Genomic DNA, 24,037 nt, shown 5'->3' on the forward strand with positions numbered 1-24,037 from the left:
TATATGTATACTACATGGGTGCACAGTGCTACTTCTAGAAAACATGGGTTACTGAATTAAAACCTTAGTGCGAGGCACAGAATAGCCCCCTGTGAGTTATTGATCAGAGCGGCCCCAGGGGCAGTTTGAATGCAAGGTTATTGTCATTACTCTTGGTTGTCCACCAATGCTAAACGGCAAGACGCGATGGCTGAAGACATCATTCACTTGGGATTCAAGACACAGAGAAAAGCACCTCAATAGACCAGAAAGCTCTCCTCCTGCTGGCTAACTTCCATAGAGGCAAGGAAGCCATGCAGACTCGTGAGGGAGAAAACACTTCAAATCTCACTCAGGGCTGGATGCTGCGTATCTCAATACTGACACATGCTGGCTAGATGTGCCCACTGAACAACAGGGGCAGGATGGGTATAGGATTAGCCAGACACTTTTTGACTGGATATGAAGCCTACACCACAGGAGAGATTTCACGGCTGGTCAACAGCCCATGACTGGGGAGATCAGGGGCCCTATCACAGGACCTACTGTTGTTTCCCTTTAAAAGCCTGTTCTGACAAACAGCTTTCTAAATACTCGTGCTTGCATTCACAGATCAATGCTGCTCTCAGCTCTGGTCAGAGAAGCTTCCTTCCCCATGGATAACGGTTACTACAGATCCCTGGCCAAAGTACAGAGCATAAATAACCCTGAGTGCTCTGCCGAGGGTGGGTTACCTCTGGCAGCTTCCCACCATCCAAGGTGCAGGGGACTTTGTAGAAGACGAGGCAGAAAGAATATCGTCAGTAAGCAGACACGAGCGCTTTGACACGCTGATGTCTAGACAAGATATGGCTGGTGCACAATCAACTCACAGCAACTGAGGTAACCTCTGCCAGACCGGGCCAGCCAAAAACACCAAAATCCTAGCACGGATGTTGGCAATGATGGCTGCTGGGAAGAGAGCCGTGTTCTTAAACAACACGGCTATTGGTAAGTTGACCACACACCCTAGTGAATATCCACATGCCCGGGTTCATATCGGCAACCCCGGCTGGATTCAGGAGGTTGTCAATAACAAGAAAAACAGGAAATGAGTGGGGGAGGGAAATGGGGTGGGGGCATTCAGAGGGAGGGGGCGGGGCAGTAGTGATGGGTGGATATGACCAAAATACGTTGTATAAATACACGAAACTCCCAAGGAATGAAAAGTACTATTTAAAATACATTTTAAAGAACACAGAGTGCAAACAACAAATACTGCCACGGAGATACCTGACGGTAGCAATGTTTCCGGGGTTCCGCTGGCAGAGGGGTCACCGTTGCCATCATTCTCCCCAAATTCCTTCTTGTATATGGACAGCATGTAAGAGATCCGGTAGTCCAGCCTGACACTCAGGATGAACTAGAAGAAGCAACATGGCAAGCTTAGTTTCATTAACACGCACTGAAAGACCCCCTTATACTGGATGGTGTAGGCATTAGCATGGCGTTAAAACCTGTGAGTTGTGGGCTGGAGAAATGACTCCATGGGTAAAGCGCTTGCCACATACGCCAGGAGACCTGGGCCCCATCCCTAGAACCCAGGTTGAAGTAGAGAGCCGACTCCACAGAGTTGGACACTGTGGCACATGTGCCCACATACACACACAGCAAGTTTTTTAATGCAAGCCATGACACACAGCAACCATATTTCTCAGTCTTCCAAATGAGCCAGTGGGAGATCTTACCTGCAAACTATAAACGCTTGGTTGTTTGCCTGTCTATGTTATTCTTTAAGTGAAGGAAGAGGAGATGTTTTCATTGGTCAGCACTGAGACCACGTTCATTCATTCACTCATTCATTCATTCATTCATTCATTCATTCAATGACCCCCTCTCCCTCCAAATGAGCTCAAACTCCCTGTGTATCAGAAAATAACCTTGAACATCATGTCCCTCCTCCCAAGTGCTAGGGTCACACGTATATATATGCCACTATATCTGGTCTCCATTTGTTTTAGAAACAAGGAAATCTGGTGCCCCACAACTGTTCTCTGAACATTCCTGGTACGGTGCCTTGTGAGTCTAAGAGGCATTTCCGGTAGAGGTGCCTTGTGGGTCTAAGAGGCATTTCCGGTAGAGGTGCCTTGTGGGTCTAAGAGGCATTTCCGGTAGAGGTGCCTTGTGGGTTTAAGAAGCAATGCTCTTGTGATCCCAGACATACTTATAATTTTCTTTGCTGAGAAGAACATGCTAGAGCTGCTTTTGTGCAGAAAGGCTGTGGCTTCAACTGCAGTAAAGTTGATCTAGCTCCATTGACATCAGCCCAGAAGCCAGACCCTCCAGACGGGCTGACTTCCCGGTTCCTGGGTTTCTCCATGGTGTTCGTGTCTCCTTCAGTTTCTGTTACTGGCTCCATGGCTGGTGTGTGGACACTAATGAAGTTACCCTTAAGACCCAAGCTCTGCTGGGAGCCTTGGGGAACCCGAACATTGGGAATCCCTGCCCAGAAGGAATAAGTTACTGTGCTGGGAAAACCAGGGATAACCGTTATGAGATGGTCCACAGGGCTGAGCCAGGGCGTCGGGGAAGACCGTGAGGAGAGATGCGCTCTGAGTTTAGTTATCTCACCTGCCACGAGATGAGCCCGAGGCTTTGAGCGTAGCTATTACCTGTGTTCCTGTGGTCTCAGCGGGTCTCCTTGCTGAACTGTGAACACCGTGGTAGCTGAGGTTTTAGAAAACCTGCCTTCTGTTTCCAGGGTTTTCCCTTCCCCCAGGCACCACCCCCTCTCGGTGCTCAGGCCTCTCTGTCCCATGAGCACTGTCTCACACACAATTTCCCATTGCTTCCTCGTGTTTGTCCATAATCCACCGAACCTTGATTCTCTTCTCCCATCCCTGACCCCTGAGAGTAAGCTCTCAAGACGCTTCGAGCACCGACAGCACACTTCTTATGATTCCATAGCCAGTATCTGGATCTCTGTCTCTCTGTCTCCCTCTTCCTCTCTCTCATCTTCACCCTTTCCTACCCCTTTCCTGTCCTCCCCTCTCTCCCTCCTCCACCACTTTCCTCCTCCCTCTCCCTCCCTCCTCTCCTCCCCATCCTTTCCTAACCCCTCCTGCTCTCTCTCTCCCTCCATCTCCACCATCCTCTTCTCCACACTTTAAAGGTCTCCCTTCATGCTGCACCGAAAAGGACGCAAGCTCACGTCAGCTACTCTCGGTTAAGTTAATCCACATTTGTTTGCCAAGCAGAGGAAGATGGTGAGGTAAACAAAAGGTCCCACAGGACTCAAGTTGAATCCCAGCATCCTGTCAGACGCTGCACAAACACCTGTAACTCCAGCTCCAGGAGACCCAATACTCCCTTCTGGCCTCTGCAGGCGTCCGCATTCATGTGCACCTAACTCCCACACATACACATACACGCATGCATACAGAAATTAAATATCCCTTCTGACACAATATTTTTCAGGAGGCCAGGTTGTAAATGTGGCTCTTGGTGAATATCAGCAACTCTTCTATTAACCTGCCGTGGATACAACACACGCTGGATAGAGAGACTCCAGTGAATGGGGATTTACAGGGTGTAGGGCAGGCCAACATTGGGAACCATTAACTAATAAACGGCCTGTGGTTTGGTCCTGAAGCAGGAGGGTGGAGACAGAAGCTGAGCTGTGGTTGTTCCATACACAGGAGTTTTTAAAACTCAAATGTCCAAAGGAAGGGAAAAAAGAATTCAATATGAGACACTAATGAAGCTCTCTCTTCTGTTGGAGATGAGAACTCACAGGATTTTATCTCATGGCCTTTGCTCCCCTAGTGTTTCTAGTTATGAAGATACAGTGTAAGATAAGGAGACAGATTACAGGACAGAGAAAAAGCCAGACATGGTGGCTCACATCTATAATCCCAACATTCTCAGCACTGGGAGGGTGAGGCAGGAGAATTCTCATGAGTTCGAGACCAACCTAAGTAAGAGCCAGCCCACAAAACAAATTTTGTTTTTTCTTAACAAAATAAAAATGAATTTTAAAATGTGTAAAGGCAGAGAAATAGAGAGAATAAGGTCAGAGGGTAAGAACAAGACAGTGTTCACTGGAAAATGTGTTTTATTTAAACAGGGTAAAGAGGGGCGGCCCCTGAGGCAGAAGAGCTGGCAGAAAGCAGCTGGTGAGCGTAGCACCAGGGATTGTTGAAGAGATTTCTGAGAAGGCAGCAGGTTGAGCATCTCTGGAACAGGGGATCCTATGTGAAAGTCAGAGAACAGAGGCTCAGGAAACTCTGCTGGGTGGAGGCTGAAGCAAGCCGAGTATGGCTGAAGCACACAGCACCTCCTTTCATGGTCACTGTGAGAAGCACTGGTGCTGAAACCACCACTGAAGGTAAGGCCACATGCGTCAGTGGTCATTCACTGGCAGGGGCGCTGAGGGGGTGGGGAAGACACAGACAGACAGGACACAGCACTGAACTGGGGCCCCATAGGTCCCTTTCTCAGCTTCAGGGTAAGAACATGACATGAATTTTCAAGGCCGTGAACATGGGGTAGGGAAGCCAGCCAACATCTCTCAGTATATGGCCTTTGGGAACCCTGGATTTACTGGGAAATGTGTTATGATTATAAATCTAATTACTTTGAATGAGAAATGCACCGAGCCTTCCAGGACGGCTGACCCGCTTCTGGGAGCTCCGGCTTCGCTCGATGATGACGAAAGGTTTGGGAAACTCTGTTCACATTCTTAAGACAGTCTTGAAAGATACAGACTCTATTCTCAACTCTGGAAGAAATGCTATCACAAGGGTACCGTGAGCCTGCTTCCCAGACTCACCCCAAAACGAAAAACCTAGAAATCACAGCCTCTGTGAGGAGGGATCTGCTGCACAAAATGACTGAACTCATGAAATTGATAAGGCTAAGTATCAAACGTGGCTAATTGCAAAAAACAAAAAAGTGCCCCCAGCCCCTTAGAAACACAGAGAGAAGTAATTATGTAATGTAAATAAACCAGCAGTTAATATGTTTGATGAATAACAATGGAGGCAGGGTCTTGCTATGTTGCTCAGGCTGGCCTTGAACTCACAGAAATCCTCCTGCCTCAGCTTCCTGGGTGCTAGAATTATGGAAGTATACCAGCGTGTCTGACATAAAAATTTTGAGTTTCCTGTAACAACAAGAGATCTGCAAGACTGAACCCCCAGTGAACGGGATTGTTGGGGGGAGGGCGGTAATGGGGGAAGGATGGGGAGGGGAACACTCATAAAGAAGGGGAGGGGGAGGAGTTAGGGGAATGTTGGCCCAGAAACCGAGAAGGGGAATAACAATCGAAATGTAAATAAGAAATACTCAAGTTAATAAAGATGGAAAAAAAGAGAGAGAGAGAGATCTGGATATGTGGAACACACAGATATGTTTCAAGAAATTAAACACAGAAAAGTGATTAGGATGTCATCATTAACTATGCCTGCCTTAAAATTCTTCTTAAATGAAGAAAATGTTCCATCTCGGTCAATACTAGCTGAAAATAAACACATGGGAAAGCCATGTTATCACCTCGAGACACTTCACAGTTTCTAGATACCATTAGTGTAGTTCCTGGGACAAAACAACAGGGTATGTGTGCACAGCAGCATCCGCGTGAGACTGACAGCTGTTCCTCGCCTATAAATAATAATAAAACGAGGGCAACAGCCTTCCAGAATAGAGAGAGACCAGCAAGATTTCAGAATCACATCACACCAATAGCATTTCAACATAGGTACACAGCAAAACCAGGTATCATGCCTAACACTGGAATCTCACCACTCAGAAAGCTGAGGCAGGGGATTGCTACAAGTTACACATACACACAGAGAGAGACACACATACAGACACAGACACAGAGACACAAAGACACACATAGACACACACTCACATACACACACAGACACAGACACAGACACAGAGACACAGAGAGAGACACACCCAGAGATACACATACACACACACACTCACACACAGAAACACACACAGACACACAGAGACACACACACAGAGACATACATACACAGAGAGACACACAGACAGACACGGACACACAGAGAGACACAGAGATACACACACATACACACACACACAGAAACACACACACACAGACACATACACAGAGACATACACATACAGAGACACACACAGACATATACACACAGAGACACATACACAGAGACACACACACAGACACACACACACAGACACACACACAGACACACACATACAGACACACACACACACACACACATGCAGACACATACACAGAGACATACACACACAGACACACACATACAGACACACAGAGACAGACATGGACACACTGAGAGAGACACACACAGAAACAAACACACAGACACATACATAGAGATATACACACACAGAGACACATAGAAACACACACACAGACACATACACAGAGATATACACACACAGAGACACATAGAAACACACACACGGTGACAAAGGACAAGGGTAGACACACCTGTAAAATCTCGATAACCTTTAGCTTGGTGTCCATCACCGTCACATCCTCCTGCTCGCCGGGGCTCGCCTGCTTGCTGGGGTGGACGCTGGGCTGTGCGTCGGGCACGCTCACTGGGAAGATGGAGCCTCTGCTCAGCACCATCTGTGTCATCATCTCTCCCACCCCATGGATGGTCCTCATGACATTGTTGCCTGGCACGAGAAGAAGACTCAGTCAGCACATGCCAGGCATGGGTGGCCGAAGCACCAGCAGGGCTCGTTCACCTTCCGACGAGGACTTGGCTGCAGCCTTCACACCCCACATGGAACTCCATGTTTCCCTCATTGCTGTAAAAGCTGGGGCGAATCAGTGCAATGGGTGTTCGAAGTTACCGTGTTATAGAATGGTTTGGCAAACAAGAAGAAATGGTTTTTATCTCTAAGATATAGCAAATTACTAGTGGAGAATCAAAGACAGTGACCAAGTCCCTGTAAGAAGTTTAAGAAGGTTATTTTTCTCCCTCTCTCTTATAAAATGTTTCAACCCTCAAATTTAAACTCTAAAGGGTTGTCTCCCCCCCCTTACACAGAGAGAGACACACACACAGACACACATACACTCACACGCACACAGACACACACACTCACACACACACACACACGTGTACACACACACACACGTGTACACACATACACACTCACACACAGAGACACACAGGTAAAGAGGATAGAGTCTGTCACTCTCTCCATGAGAGGCTGAGGTAGGATAGACAGGGCTCAGACACTCTAGGCAGCACAGCCAGAGCCTGCTTCAAAAGAAAAGAGAATTTAAAACCCCAAAGCACAGACGTTCTGTGGAAGCCCGGAGAAAACCCAAATTCACCCTGTGATTTCTCTGACTGTGACCGGCTTTCGCCATTGGTTTTAGAAACGACTTAACTAATCAATAAAGAAACAAGACCCCACCTGCACAGAACCCTCCATTGCTCTTAAAACACCTTGATGGGGGTGGCCCACAAGATAGCTTCAATGGTTTCAGTTGGGTGTTTGTTTATAGAGAGTGCTTTGGAGACCATCTTAATTGGTTCAAAGCACTAAAGCTGACCTCTTCACTTTGCGCCTCTGAGGGTGAACTGTGAAATCTTTTGACCAGGCACAGCAGGCACAGCCAAGGGACAGTTTCTACACAGGCCTCCCATAAGAGCGTCCACATGTGCGGCCACTGAAGCTGCCACTTGTTTATGGGCTTCTCTACATCTCAAACCACCTCCTCACTTTTGATCCCATAAACATCCTTGAGCAGAGTCCTTAGAGGACTCAGCTGTCTAGCGAAGGAAGTCTCTGTTGTAGAACCCATGGCTTTAGAAATTACCAGCAACACAGGATGGTTGCAAGGTCCTAGCTGGGTACCAAGAGTCCATAAAGTGTCTGATGCAGTAGTTGTGCTTGATATCACATAAAGAGCTTTGGGGCTTTCATAGCACAAAAGAACTTGGAAGAGGGACTGATGGTAAGCAATTTCCCATCCCAGGAGAAGCCTGCGTTCTCCTACAAGTGTGCATTCGTTTGTCTACTCTGACTAGAAATCTGTTATTCAGATCCTAGGGAGAGCCATCTCTTCTGACGCCATTATAGAAAGGGATGTCCAGGGAGGAGCTCTTTGTCATTCCCTGAGTTTGCTTCTTGTGGATTTTCTCCATCCACCCTGGAGTACAATCTGCAGCCACACCTCCTCCATATGGGCCACAGTCAGCCAGCCAAGGGAGTACCCAGTCATTCCCATGATTTAGGTCCCAGCTTGTTTCCTATGTCTCAGCCCTTATGGTAAGCAACTCGATTCAAAAGAACGCATGCCAGCTTCCCTTGCAAACTGTAGTCTTGACTTTCTGAGTGCTCATGAGCCTCTGCCTGAAACAGAGGCCTCGGCATCTGACAAAGCACGTTCCCTTCCAGAAGTGTAGAGGGTGTGAGCCAAGAGGAAGGGTTAAAAATGGGATTCAGGGGGTTGGGGATTTAGCTCAGTGGTAGAGCGCTTGCCTAGGAAGCGCAAGGCCCTGGGTTCGGTGTCAGAGATGGCTGGGAAGCATATGCACGCCCCAGATGGCAGTGAGCAACAGAAGCTTCACGAAGGTGCACCGGGGCAAGGTTGCAGCCTCTTTGAATTCATCACCGTCCCCAAATGCCCACCCTGTTGTGACAATAAAGGGGACCATTGCCTGTAACACGCTTTAGAGCGGAGGGAGCACTGACAATTTCTCTCATGGGCATACAGGTTCCAGGCAGAAATGACCCTGGGTTTTCATCTTGAAGTCCTGGGAACTTTGTTATATGGCTGTTTAGATAACCAAGAGAAAATGGGAGTTAAAAAAAATTACATTTAAAGAATTTCCAAGACTGGACACAGTGGGGGCAACATGAAGGAGTGAGTGCCCTCTGCCTTCTACCAGAAGAATCTTGAGGCAGAGGCTCCCCTGTCCAGAGCTCTCAAACAACCCAAATCACTATTTCCAAATCACTATCTCCAAATCACTACTTCCAAATCACTATTTCCAAATCACTATGTCCAAATCACTATCTCCAAATCACTACTTCCAAATCACTATTTCCAAATCACTATTTCCAAATCACTACGTCCAAATCACTATCTCCAAATCACTATGAAATCACTACTTCCAAATCACTATTTCCAAATCACTACGTCCAAATCACTATTTCCAAATCACTATTTCCAAATCACTATGAAGTCACTACTTCCAAATCACTATTTCCAAATCACTATTTCCAAATCACTACGTACAAATCACTATCTCCAAATCACTATCTCCAAATCACTATCTCCAAATCACTATCTCCAAATCACTATCTCCAAATCACTATCTCCAAATCACTATCTCCAAATCACTATTTCCAAATCACTGCGGTGCGCCCACACCTGGGCAAGGTGTTGAGAAGGTGTGCTGGTGCTCACTGGCAGTGACAGTTTTAAGTCACTTTCGCCAGCTCGTGCCCTCACCAGACTGCTGAGTGTATCTGCATGCCAGCCTCCAAAGGTTACCTTCTCACACATGAAGAACAGACTCCTTTGTAAATCTTACTCCTGGTTCACACAGAAACCAGTGGCACACGGTGCCTGCATCTTATTTCGATTTGCATGGAAAATAATCATTTAGCCCAATGATTAGGATAAGGAAGGTTAGCCTCGACGATTCTTCCCCCACAGATATAGATCCTGCCACCAACAAATTAAAATCCAGAGGCCACAAACATCCTAAATGTCGTCAGGAAGATTGGAGGGAGATCCCACCCTCCCACACCCCCACATGCCTGTGGGATGTGGACCACAGAATTCTCCTGAAATTTCCATGGACGGCCAACTCAGAGGTATCTAATTCAAAGACGTCGCATTTCCTGGCTTGCGGTGAGAGGTGCTTACACTGTGAACTTCTGCAGCTTGGAAAACCTCAGCCGCACCTCTCAAATCACAAGCACCTGTCTGTCCCGTGTCCACCACACAAATCACAGGTACACGGTACGCACTGATATTTCCGAAACCCAAATTGAAACCCCCGGTTTTAGTCTGCAAAACTGATCCCTAACTTCTCCCAGCTGGCCAGGTGAGCCACGCATGGACTCCATACTGCTCTGCAGTTGACAGGGAGCTTAGCACCAGAGGTGAGTTCTTTGGGGTTCTCATAAAAACGTATGCGCACATACACCATAAGCCATCCAGACTCGAACATGGCCACCACCCAGAGCACTCCTTCATGCTCCATTAGAGTCAATTCCCCAAAGTACTCCCCAACACCAAAGCCACAGACCTGTGGCTCTCACATCATTCATGCACACATAGGGCATCATTACTTTTTATGTTTGACTCTTCAGGTATAGGAGAATACGGAATTCCAAACACACACACACACAACACACACACACACACACACACACACACACACACACATGTCAACACATATCATAATATTTTAACATTCTCAGTTATCTCTTTCTGCCTAGTGTTGTGGACCGGACATACATAAACTCTCAGCTACCTCTCTAGCCCCACCCCCGCTGCCAAGCTCCCGGCCATGATAGTCATGGACTCTGGAACTCTATGCCCCGAAACTGAATACTTTTCTTTTTATAAGTTGCTGTGGTCATGATGTTTCGTCAGAGCAATAGAAAAGTAAGACACGCTCTAAAGAATCTAACGGCATCCAGACCTCAGAGTTAACCAACAGCTAACTGATTGGACAGCTCAACAGGAAGGAAATCATGCCAGAAACCTAGCCAACCGCCAAGGTCTAGTGATGTCACAGGTCTTAGAGGAGGGCCTGCCCACTGCCACTTTACTAGAGAGTGTGATTTCTAACTGCATTCTAAAACCTTTTATGCCCACAGATAAGTGTAGCTCTCACAGAATCCACAACAAAGAAGCTTCCCTTTGCAGAAAACAGAGGCCATTGCAAAAAAAAAAAACAAAAAACAAAAAAAAAAAAAAAACAAAAACAAAAAAACAAAAAAACAAAAAAACACAACTAATCAAAATTGCAAAGATCAACTGACCGACCGTGAGGTACCCAGCCCTTAAAGCTTAGGGAATATCTTGGAAGAAGGGACCAGGAAACTTGTAAGAGTCAGAGGACCAGGAAGTCCACTGTGAGATTGTATCTCTTAGCAGTAACAAGGAAGCTACACCCATGATACCTCAATACTATGACTTCCCAAACAAGACCTGAAGAAGTGTATCACCAGTACATACTAACACAGAAGGAAACAAGACCTGAAGAAGTGTATCACCAGTACATACTAACACAGAAGGAAAATATCTCACAGGGTCTCATCCCTACACAAATAATTACAAGCATCAAATGACCTCTAAAATAGGAAAGATTAGTCTCTTCCATGGATGAGACCCCTAATTGGCTACCTAGTAACCAAGTGGTCAACCCTGAAATCATATACACCTAAGGCACTCTAAATAGATTCAGCAGATTGTATTTACAAATTTGTGCATGTGTAACAATAATAATGAAAAAAAAAGAGGTCGACAAGTTAAGAACGAACAGAGAGTCATAGAAAGGATTAGCGGAAGGAAAGGGAAGGGTGGAGTGATGTAATTTTAAATGTTTAATTAAAATTAATTAATTAGGGTTGGAGAGACGGCTCAGTGGTTAAGAGTACTGATTGCTCTTACAGAGGTCCTGAGTTCAAATCCCAGCAACCACACGGTGGCTCACAACCATCTGTAATGGGATCCGATGCCCTCTTCTGGTGTGTCTGAAGACAGTGACAGTGTACTCATATACATAAAATAAATAAATAAATATTTTAAATGAGCAGTATATTTATAAAAATAATTAATTATAATAATGTTAAAAGCACAAACAAAATAAGAGAGAGAATACATGAAGCTGGAAGGGTATATTTTGGGGTAGAGTAAGAAAGGTTGGAAGGAATTGGAATGAGAGGTGGGTTTGATACAAGCAGTGTGTGCATGTGTGAATATTAATTATCTTAAAAGTAAAATTTGTTTAATTTTTAACAAAAATAGGAGGAAGGAGGTATAGTGAGATTCACAGTTGTAGGTCACCTTTATTATTAGCGTCAGTAATAAGTAAAGCTTGGGGCTGGGAAGACAGCTCAGTGGTTCAAGTGCTTGCTGGAGAAGTGTGAGGACCAGAGACGAAACACTTAGAAGCCCACCTCCCTCCCGCTTGAAGACAGTATTTCTTTCCCTAAGACACAATACAGCCAACCAACAGTATTAGATTAATCAGAAGAAAGACAGAATGCCCCATTACAGTGAAAGGCAGGACACTGGGCCAGCTCTTATCCCCAAGAGGACTTTTTCCTTTACCAGCTTGGTATCATAGAATATTTTGATCATATTCATCCCCTCCCACAATTCCTGCAGGATCCACCCCCACCCAAATTCTTGTCCTTTTTTTTAACCCACTAAGTACAAGTCATGCCACTCCCATGCTCTTGGGTATGGGGCCATCCACTACAGCATCGGTGACTTAGCAGGGGCTCTAACCTCAAAGAAAACCGACTCTCCCTCCCCCAGCAGCTGTCAGTGACCAATGACTTCTTAGCTTGGAGTGGGCCTCGTGCCCACTTCCCTCCTGTGTGCTGGAACTTTGTCTAGCTTGAGCCTCATGGGTCTTGTGCACGCTCAACTGTGGCTGGGGCCTGGAAATGGGAGGCTACGTCACTGAGAAGTTCCTGTAGCTGCTTCTTCAGAGAACTGCAGGGGTGCACACACACATCCTTCTCTTTCCTGGTCTCATTTTTGCTGCTGCCCAGGCTCACATTATCTCTTTCCTTTGCACACAAGACAAAGGGTGTTCCTCCTTTCCCCCCACTCCTAGGCTTGCTCAGCTCTAGAAGCCCCTGAGCCACCACCTGTGATCATTTAGGTCCCTTCCTCTCCGTGTATTCTCATATACTGGACTATCTCAGTATTTCAACTTTCTGACGGTGACTGTCACACAGTCCCCTTTCATGCCTCTGTCAGTATGACAGAATACCAGACGAGAGCAACTTAGGGGAGAAGGGTTTATTCTGTCTCACAGTTGAAGAGAATACAGCCTATCATGGTGGGGAAGACATGGAGGTAGGAACACGGTGCAGAGACTCCTCACATCTCCATGGGCAGGAAGTAAGACCAGGTTGTAAATGTCAAAGCTCATTCCTGGTGACCCACTTCCTCAAATAAGGTTCTACTTCCTGAAGATTCCACACCCTTCCAAAACAACACCACCAACTGTGAAGCCAGTGCTCAAACGGCTGTGCCTATGGGGACATTCACAGAGAGTACCTGTTTCTCCCAAATCGAAATACTTCCTCCTGAAGAGAGAGGAAAACGCACAGGACTAAAGAACTAAAGGAAACATGCAAGACTCAGGAAGTTCCTGAAACTTTACATGATTCACAAAGTTCCCTCCTCAAAGTTAGATATGTAAAAGGCAGTCTGTGGATAGAAGAGGCTCCATTCTGCCTGGATACCAGTACATTGTGAGAGAGATCCAGGGCTGAGCTTGCCTGAGTAGCCCATGCTGGGGTGGGCTTTTCCAGTGATGTCTTTGAGTCACACATACTCCTGTAAGTAACTCAAGAAACTCACTAGTTCATTAAGCTAGACATGGGAAGAATTATCCCTTTGGCCTCTTATCTGAAGTAAAGAGACATGTGCTCATATCTCTTCTAACAGAGGTCCCTGTAGCTGGAGCTCTCGGGATAACTGACCCATCGATGCTCAGGTTTCTGCAGCAGTCACTAAACTCTCTGTTCATCACCCTGAAGGCAAAGGGTTCACACAGTGTTTATACTGTGTACAAGACTAGGACTGAGGTAACAGTAATCCAGTCCTTCATCTTTTCTGTGACTCGTATGAAATTTCTGATCGGACAGTCCCTCTTCATGTGTGCACTCGGAATCTGCTGCCTCCTTTCCCATCATGCCCTGGGTGTCACGGTGGCTGTCGTTGTGCTGTCTGCATAAGTCCTTTTCCAGAGGCCAGCATCAGCACCTCTCCCTCTCCCTCTCCCCCCCCCTCTCTCAACGTGACTCCTAGACAGAGTGTTCCCCTTCCCACTGTCCCACTTCTGGGCAGAGTGTCCCCCTTTCCCACTGTCCCACTCCTGGGCAGAGTGTCCCCCTTTCCCACTGTCACATGCCTTCTTCCGTGATGAAGACAGAAACTACTGACTTCCACAAAGACATATTTGGCCCTCTTGCCTCAGTGTATGACAACTCCAAAGGGCCACCCCAGCTCCAACCTTCCATATGTTGAGCTGAGGTCTGGTCTAATTGTACCACAGATCCTCTCGACTGACTAAGCCTCCTTTGATCACACTGTCTCCGAGATATGTACAGCATGTCCTCTTCCTTATAATTCCCAAAAACAATTTCCTATCTTGGGGCCCTTTCCAACCTAACACAGTCACCATTACAAATACTACAGATATATATGTGTATATGTATATGTATAATATGTGGTTCCATATATACATATATGGTTATGAATATATAGTTTACATATATAATATAATCCATATGATTATGATATGAGCACTACTGAAAATTTGATGGTTCAGATCCCTTGATCCCGTGTCAGAGCCAAGCAGGCATGATAGCTGCCTGCAACACCAGCATCCAGAAGCAGAGACAAGGGCTCGCTAGGGAAGCTGAACAATGAATACAGAGTAGCCAGGATGAGTGTACTCTGAGTGCCTCGGGACATGCTGCCTACATTAATAAATTGGACAGTGGTCTAAACAGACACTAATGTTAACTTCAGGCCTGTGCACGCACGTGTACACACACACACACACACACACACACACACACATATCATGAGAGGAAAACACTCACACCACCCTGTTATCACATGGCCCCATTGTGAGCCGATGTTTGTATGGACTGCACACCCATGTCACATGTGTTTCTCTATATGTTTGGTTTTTAATCTCCCTCCCACTTAATAACAAAAACATCATCACATTCCTCAGAGTTCTTACTTCCATCTTGAAACTTGCTTAATCTTTCAAAATACGACGACATGGGGGCCTGGACGATGTCCAGGATCGCCAGCAGAGTTCTCGTCAGCCGCAGCAACTCGCTGAAGCTGTAGAATCCGAAGTAGATGAGGTTCCGGGCCAGGTGGACCACCTGTGCAGGGGAGAGGCGTGTTGCAGAGTGGGATCAATGTCCAAATCAATGTCTAAATCAATAACTAACGTTCTCAGTCAATTCCAAGCCCCTAGTTCTTCGACACCTGGGAATTAAAATCCCTGAGACAGGATAGTTCAGACTGTGGCTGATTCGGATCTAGGATTAATTCAGAGCCTCTAAATGACTTAAGGAATGTTTACGTTACAATATTTACCACTTAATTAAATATAGTCAGGAAGATGCCACTTAATCGGCGGTTAAATTATTTTATTACGTATGAGCCATAAACTGGCCCAGAATTCCATGTCTGCTACACTGGCCTGTGGCCTTCTGGGTACTACAGGAAATACCGAGGGTGAGTTGCAGCCTCCAAGACACCCACCGGGCTCCAGTATAGGTTGTCCCTCCTACAATCTGTCAGGCTGGTGTGTGTCACAGTGAAAATGCTGTGTCATTCCCAAGGCTGGATTACAGATTACAGAACACTGCTTAGGTTAGATTACAGGATTACAGAACACTGCTTGGGAATGTTCTTTCTCTGTGTGTGTGTCTCTGTGTGTCTCTGTGTGTCTCTCTCTCTGTCTGTCGTCTCTCTCTCTGTCTGTCGTCTCTCTCTCTGTCTGTCTCTCTCTCTGTCTCTCTCTCTCTGTCTGTCTCTCTCTGTCTGTCTCTCTCTGTCTCTCTCTGTCTCTCTCTGTCTCTCTCTCTCTCTGTCTCTCTGTCTCTCTCTCTCTCTCTCTCTCTCTCTCTCTCTCTCTCCTCTCTTCTCTCCCCCTTTCTTCTTGCTCTCTTGCTCTCTGTGGGAAGCCAGGTGTCACAGCAAGGACACTCAGCCACAGAAAAGCCACGTGGCCAAGTGCTGAGGTGACAAGCCGGCACCCACCTGAGAAAAGCAGAAACAGGACGAGTGACTGAACAGACACCACTGCACCACACCCAGGCTCCTGGCTCACAGAAATGCTGCTACAAGGGGGCTGGGGGTGTGTCTCATGACAGTGAATGACTGATACAGCTATGATTGGCAGGGACTCTCTAGTTATTTTTTATTACGTTCTCCTCACATTTCAATTAGGTCACCCAGGCGAGCCCATCACAGTTCCATGAAGGTGGACGAAAGGCAGTGAATACAAATTATCCCAAACTGCCCTTGTTTATCAAGCATAATGGTTACATATAAACAAAAATATAACAAGGAAACCTATAATTAATTGATAACCGAGATAGAGCATTTTAATTATCAAGGCACTAATAAAAATTAAAATAAAGTGGGCTCTTATTTGCAATTCTATTGACCATTGGTCTACTAGGAATTGGCATTTCTAGTCGCTGAGTGCATTTGTAACAAAATTCAACCCAACCAGAAAAGGTGATTTATTTTATTTTTTTTAAATCGTCCTGGGGAGGGAATCTGTAATATAAAGTTTTTCTTTTAATTTTCCTCTTCTGTTTCAAACTGTATCCAATCACTTGATTGTGGTGTAATTAGCATGTGAAGTGTATTTCTACACAACGCACATGGTTTCAAAAATAAGCTAATGAACAAAATTAAGGTTTAAAATAGCAAGTCTATATTTTTACCATCAACGTGGAATTATATCAAAGACTGTAAATATTAGAGCAAAGGAAAATCTTTGACGATCGCTGCATCTGGTTTCTAGCAAAAGAACACAAACCTGCCATGTGTGACTATTTTAATGCCTCAAGTGGGGCTGGAGAGGTGGCTCAGTGGTTAAGAGCACTGGCTGCTCTTCCACGGGACCTGGGTTTGGTTCTTAGCACCCACGTGGTGGCTCACGACCAACTGGTTCCAGAGGATCTGATGCCCCCTTCTGACCACTGTGGGCACTAGGCTCACAGAAAATAAATTCAGTACTTTCAAAATACCTCAAATGTCAGTTTATTTTTCTCTTTGTCCCCAAAAGGAAACGGTTGATTCACAACTTCTTTCAAATATTCTTCGACAAATTCCATTGTCAGGGCAAACTTCCTCTTCATGTCATTTCTGGAAGAGTCTGTGATGGAGTCATACCTGCCCAGACAGATACAAGAGAGTTAGACTTAAAGACTGAAAAGTGGGACTGTTACACAGTCTGACCGCCAGGGGGCACTGCCTTGGACACGTCAATCAACCTCTTGGGGTGAGCATCCCACCTGCTCCTCAGGAGATGGGCGGAGCCCGGTGGGGTCCGCCAGCGCACCACGCGCTCAGCAACCTGTGGCTGTTACTAGTTGTTCGCTAGCTTCCAGAACCATGCTTCCTGCTAGAGAGCTGGCGTATGCTCTTGGGAGGGAGTGTCCTATTGACTCCTCCCAGATCGACAGTGAGAACATAAATGTGTAAATGCCTTCCTGTGCTTCTCATCCCAAAGTTGAAAACACCTCGCTTTGCATTCGTCTGCTGAATTTGAACATCCTGAGAAACGTCTCCCGTGACGCCTCATCGTCACGGTCAATTGGATGGGATCTAGAATCCTCTAGAAAACACACCGCTGGGCACGTCTTGTGGATATTTATAGAACCAGTTAACTGGAAAGGGAAGGCCCCCTTTGAGTGTTGAAAGCGCCATACCCTGGGCTGGAGGCCATTACCGAATAGAGAGGAAAAATGAGAATTGAGCTCCCTCTGTTTCCTGCATGTGGATTCAAGGTGGCACTGTCTCAAGGTCCTGGAGCTGAGCCTTCCTTGCCAAGATGGACCATCCTTTGAACTGTAGGCCAAAATAGCCCTTCCTTCATTAAAGTATTTCTCCTCAGCTACTTAAATGGCAGAACAATGGGGAAAAAAAGCAATAAATACAATACACCGACATTTGTGTGTCGACTGGAGAGGAGGCAGCCTTGACTGAGAAACTACCTCCCTAAGATCAGAGTGTAGGGAAGACTGTAGGCATTTTCTCAGTCATAGATGAGGAAGGTCGCAGCCCACAGTGGGCGGTACCACCCCTAGGCTGGCGGTCCTGAGTTCTATAAGAAAGAAGGTTGACCAAACCATGGGGAGCTAACCAGTGAGCAGGACCCCCACTATGGCCTCTGCCTCAGCTCCTGCCTCCAGGTTCCTGCCCTGCTTGAGTTCCCACCCTGACTTCCTTCAACGATAAACAGTGATGTGGAACTATAAGCCAAATCAACCCTCTCCTCCCCAAGTTACTTTGGCCGTGGTGTTTCGTCACCAAAATGGAAACCCCTAAGTAAGATACAAGGTTTCCAAACGTACTCATGGATCGTGATCTTGGTGGGGATTTCGGTCCAGAGCCGGGCATAGCGGACAGGCACCACAGACTCCTGGGGGTCCCGGTCGACGTGCATGTGGAGCATGAGTCGGCAGAAAGAGGCTCGGAGGTCAAAGGGCAGGCTCTCGTCAGACACACACCGCAGGATCAGGTCTACAGACAGCTGTGTTGAAATCTGGTTGATGGCCAGATACTGGCGGTCCAAGCACATCCTTGCAAAGAGGTTTAGCTGGTACCTAAATGCATGAGGCATGTTAGAGTATCCCTCTCACCGCCATTAAGGCCCTAACAGACAAAGCACAGCCAGCCTCTGGGTATGTCAACTGTTTACAAGTACTTACAACACCAAGTCAAACTCTGTAAATAAATGACAACTCTGTCCCTGTCACTGTGACCTCTCGTGGCCAGGTTTTCTGTCCTAAGATCAAATCCACCAAGCCTGTAATGGACATATGAAGTCGCCTTTCTCCACATTCCCCAGCCTCTGGTTGGGGCCAGAACAGGGCTCCAGAATCCACATTGACTTTGTCCTCGCTTGGTTTGAAAAGAAAACAGGATCGTCCCAGACAGTGCTATGGGTTCTCCAGCCTCTAGGATTAAGGATGCCCCGCTGCCTTGGTTTTGAGAGATACAAAAACATGGAGACTCCGGTTCTGCATCTTTCCCTGGTCCCCACCAACTTCTGCCCTGGGTTTTATCCCTTAAATTCAAAGAGCCACTTAGGTCATTAGCAGTTGCTGCTGCTGCTGCTGTTGTTGTTGTTGTTGCTGCTGCTGCTGCTGTCTTTGAAGGGGAGGGAGGGCATCCATGTGCCACGTCACTTGTGTGGAGGTCAGAGGACAACTTTGGGGGTTGGTTCTCTCCCTCTACTATGAGCTCCAAAGATCAGATTCAGGTTGTCAGGCCCTGACAATGTGCCTACCTACTGAACCATCTTGCCAGCCTGCCCCTCCACCCCCATTAGGTTACCGATCCCAACATGTTGACCCCTGAGGACCACCCCTACTGCTTCTGCTCCTAAACACAGGTGACCTTGAAGAGCTACAGACACCTGCCCCTCTCAAGTTCAGAAGAGCACATGCTCACAGGAGCCCATCTTAACCCACTGCACTTCCTGCTACCAGATCTGTCTTGCCCGGTCCCTCTTCTCCCTCAGACCACAGCCAAGGTCCTATTGCTTCTCGTCTGCCCCTATGTCCCATCAGGGGCAGGAAGAAATGTCTTCCTGCACAAACGCCCCAACCCTGTCAGAAAATGTCAGTGGAAAGCACAGGTGTTCACTTCCATCTTGAAATCTTCAGGCGGCCTTAACCAGTTCAGCTCCCACCCTCTGACACGATTTTTAAATGCCCTCCTACTGCATCTGCAATTCTCAGGGGTTGGAGCGAACCAGCTCCCTGTGATCACACGATGGGAGCATGAGTGTCCCCAATACCTGTAATAGGTCAGGACTTCTAGGTCAGCCTTGGTGCCTTCCCTGGCCTCCTGGGCGAGGTGCCTGATGGCTTTGCCGTGAGGCTCCTTGTTGCTGTCAATCCAGTAAAGCCAAACCTCCTCGTCGTCGATGTCATCGGGAAGGATGGAGCTCTCCATGGGGTTTTCCACCTGCATGGACACCAGCCTGGAGACCAATGACAGACGGAATCGATTAAGACTGGCACTTCAGCCAGGGCTGTTCTGACAGACAGACAGACACCTCCTGGGAGCAGCTTACTTCGTCTGAATGAGGATGTCCGCATTGCCGGGGCTCAGCATGAATTTGCAGATGAGCTCCTGAGTCACAGGGATGGCTGTGCTATTGGACACGCAGAGGTCAGACAGATAGTCCAGAAACCTAGGGAGGGAAAGGCAGACGTTAAGACAAGCATTTGGTTTCTATATTTTAACAGAATACCTTTTTTTTTTTACTGATTCCTCACAACTTCATTACTAAACACGGAATCTTGCGTGTATCCACTCATTTTTAAGGTAAAATTTTTTAAGTGCTGAGGTGTACGTGCATGTCTGGATTGGGGCATGGCGAGGCATGGTGTGCATTGCGGTCAGGAGTCAGCTCAGCTCCCCCACCCTCCTGCACTGTGTGGATCTGGCTGGCCGTACTGCCTCCACCTCCCATCTCCCATCGCTCTGGAGGAGATGGAATTTCCAGATGCGAGCCAAGTGCCACTACACACAGCTCTTCTGCCAGAGCGGGGGGTCGAACTCGGGCTGACGGACGTCATTCCCCTGCATCATCTCACCAGCCGGAGACAAAGCATTTCAATAAAGGCCCCACAACAAAAGTATAATTTGGAGTTTAATAAGAAATGCTTATTTTGATGTGGTTTTAACATTGTTTCGGTGCGGTATCTCCCTGCGTGCCGTTCATCTACTGCTTCATTAAACGCAAATCTGACGATTCTTCTCATTACACATTAGCCTTGTCTAGAATGGTTGTCTGCCTCTGTTTATTAGGTGATGTCCATCCATTCGAACAGTGACTCATGTTTAGAAAATCACTTATCTTCCCTCAAGTGAGTGTCTCCGAAATCATACATCAACAAAGAACAAGACAGTGTGAGCGCATAACAGGGTTGGGGCACACACTTCCGGAAGACCCTGCCCACCGTCCGGCATCTGCCGTTACAGGACTTAGGGGAGCAAACACTGGGGGTGTCCTTGGCTGCTCTGTGCTCACTGCTCCCATTCTGAGGCAACAGGAAGCCAAAGGACAATGTGCAACCCCCTGCTCCAGTGCAACCTCGCCAGAGCAGAGTTTTGGCGTGGCCCCTCCATCCCCACCAGAGCAGACCTGGGCTCCCGGTTCCTCCTGAGCAGGCTGACGAAGGTCTCGATTTCTTTGGCCGTGATGTGTTTCTCCAGGAGTTTGCGGTTGTTGTGTAGCAAGGCTGTGATGGTATCTTCTGCCAAAATATCATAGCCGATCTGAGACTGCATGACGCAGAAGTTCTTAGCAATGTACTCCTGGAGAGAGAGAGAGAGAGAGAGAGAGAGAGAGAGAGAGAGAGAGAGAGAGAGAGAGAGAGAGAGAGAGAGAGAATGTCAGACTGCCTGAAGTGGCAGCCTCCCTGAGGGTCAGCAGCTCAGATCAGCTGAGCCACTAGAAAAACCCAGTGAAAATTGTCAGAAAAAAAAAAGTAAATAATCTTCAATAAAGAAGATTTCTTGACCAAAGAAAAAGCTATCTGCAGTCACAAAATTTAAACTGGAACAGCAGACTAAGGTTGGAGCAAGGCTCAAGGTTCCCTCTTCGGTACCACAAATACCTTGATAACTAATTAACTAATTAGAAGCTGTGTCACTGATCATCGTCTTTAAAATGGGTACTGGCACTCTTGTAACAGACAAAAACAAATCCAAATTAAGTTTTTATGCCATGGTAACAGAATTTCCCCAGCCTGCATGAGGCCCTCTGACTCTCACCAGAAGTCCTAACTATCAACTTTGGGTAATATAATAATAATTGTTTTAAAGAGCACATTGACTGCCTGATGCTTCGCTCGTAGGGCTTGAGATCTGTTTCCCCATTTGAAGGTCCTACATGGACTTGAGTTGTTTTTGTTTTTCTCAGACCAGTACTGGAATGACAAGATCTTCCCTGATAAATAATATTGAAAACTTAGCACGCTTATCAGTAAAGAGCAATCAAACTGGGTCGTATAATAGCCCAAGTTATTAATTAGATCCAGTGACAGTAACTATCTCACCACAGCTTCAAGAGTTCAGGGCACTGTGTGGGAGGCCATGTGTGGCTGCACGTGAGAGAGAGGTCCTCTCTGGAGATCACACTGCAGAGACAAGGACAGCCGAGAGCAACCAAGCAACCCTCTTACAGTCGGATGAGTGAAATGAGGCCAGCTTGGAGACAACTGCAGATGAGAGAGGCTGAAAGAACTGACGTGGGGGCAAGGTCAGGAAAGGATGTAAGGCCAGCGACCATGGGAGCGCTGGGAGAGAGACTGCAATGCAGTGTCACCTGAGGTGGTGGAAACTCGGAGGGCACCAGGCACACAGGGTACGCATGCAGGCAGGCAAAACACCCATATACATAAACTAAATACATTTTAATTGTATAAAAGAGAGAGTCAGCTTGGTTAGATGATAATTTCTTATTTAAAAAAAGGGGGGGAGTGAGCATCCTTGTGAGCTATGGCAAAGGTCAAAATGTTATCCTAGCAGTGAGAGAGAGAATGTTGCTCCTTATTTTTCTTTAATGGTGTGTGTGTGTGTGTGTGTGTGTGTGTGTGTGTATGTAATGTGCATGTGCATGTGTATATGTGTGTGCATGTGTATATGTGTGTGCATGTGTATATGTATGTGCATGTGTGTATGTACATGTGTGTTTGTGCATGTGTATATGTGTGCATGTGCGTTTGTGTGCATGTGTGTGTGCATGTGTATTTGTGTGTGTGAGTGTATGTGTATAAGTACGTGTGTGTGTGTGTGTGTGTGTGTATGTGTGTGTGTGTGTGTGTACCTGCATGTATGTCTCTGTACCACATGCATGCAGTACCCACAGATTCCAGAAGAGGGTGTCAGATGTCCTGGAACTGGAATTACAGATGGTTGCAAGCCCCCCATGTGGGTGCTGGGACCTGAAGCAGCCAGTGCTCCTAACCACTGAGCCATCTCTCCAGCCCTGTTCCTTGTCCCTCACACTCACTCTGCTATGTCCCAAACCATGATCACTTGTCTTCATACTCTGTGCCAGCCACATATCCATATAACCTTAGAGCTAAGGAATGCACCCTCCCCAATGACAAGGCTCTCCACTTCTGGGGGTTTCTCCTTGGGAATGCACCTGCTTCTCTGATGAGATAATTTACTGATTCAGAAAGTGGTTTTTGCCTTAGGAAAATTTGCCAGAACACATCTAGTCCTTGAAATCGATGCTGGTTACACAAATCTAATTATACCTAGGCAGCACTTTGTGGCCTTCCGAGTGATGGCTTGTGTTGAGCAGCCAATTAACTAAAGTGAAGCTCTCCTGCAGTGTATCACTTTAAAGCTACATATTGATTTACACACTTTTATGGCCACCAGAGTCACACTTCCAAGATGAGGCCAACTTCCAAGATGTAGATAAATAATTAAATGAAATTAGAGGTGCTATTGAGTTCTCTAAATAATAATAAACCCAGACACAACATTAAAGGCTCAGGTTGGCACTAAATCACACATGGACTCTTTATTAGAATATAAGGGGAAAGGTGATAAAGTACAAAGCCTTCAGCCTGCATTTTTAAACCTTGCTCTATAAAGCACCAGAATGCTGCTCAGAGTAGTTACCCTGGATTAGCCCTTCTCAACCTGTAGGTCACGACCCCTTTGGGGCTCAAGCGACCCTTTCACTGGCATCGCCCAAGCCCATCAGAAAACACAGATGTGTACCTCACCACTCATAACAGCAGCAAACTTACAGTTAGAACTAGCAATGGATGTTAATTTTATGGAGTCACCACAGCATAGGAACTGTATTCCTGGGTCACAGCATTGGGAAGATTGAGAACCGCTGTCCTAGAGAGATGAACAACCCAGTAGAGTGCCTTAGGGGAGGGGCTGACTGCGGCTCAGGATCAGGGGCTACAGTTCACTGGGGTAGGAGGCTAGGGCAGAAGACGGAGGCCGGTCACACTGCACTCAGTAAGGGGTTAGGGCTCAGCTTGGCTTCTCCTTTTATTTAGT

The 24,037-nt window shown here is 46.7% G+C and overlaps 1 protein-coding gene across 1 annotated transcript in view; it reads right to left on the minus strand.

Annotated features, from left to right (window-relative positions):
• Itpr2 (inositol 1,4,5-trisphosphate receptor type 2) overlaps positions 1-24,037 on the minus strand; it is a 387,801-nt gene that overhangs the window by 240,137 nt on the left and 123,627 nt on the right. The window contains exons 16-23 of the mRNA XM_032905407.1: positions 21,144-21,316; positions 20,067-20,186; positions 19,788-19,973; positions 18,337-18,588; positions 17,008-17,152; positions 14,970-15,120; positions 6,470-6,663; positions 1,252-1,381 (exon numbers count right to left, since the gene is read on the minus strand). Of these exons, the coding sequence (XP_032761298.1) occupies positions 1,252-1,381; positions 6,470-6,663; positions 14,970-15,120; positions 17,008-17,152; positions 18,337-18,588; positions 19,788-19,973; positions 20,067-20,186; positions 21,144-21,316 (1,351 nt within the window). The remainder of the gene's footprint in view (positions 1-1,251; positions 1,382-6,469; positions 6,664-14,969; positions 15,121-17,007; positions 17,153-18,336; positions 18,589-19,787; positions 19,974-20,066; positions 20,187-21,143; positions 21,317-24,037) is intronic.

Source organism: Rattus rattus, chromosome 6 (genome assembly GCF_011064425.1).
Source record: "Rattus rattus isolate New Zealand chromosome 6, Rrattus_CSIRO_v1, whole genome shotgun sequence".
In the NCBI taxonomy this organism is placed as follows: Eukaryota; Metazoa; Chordata; class Mammalia; order Rodentia; family Muridae; genus Rattus; species Rattus rattus.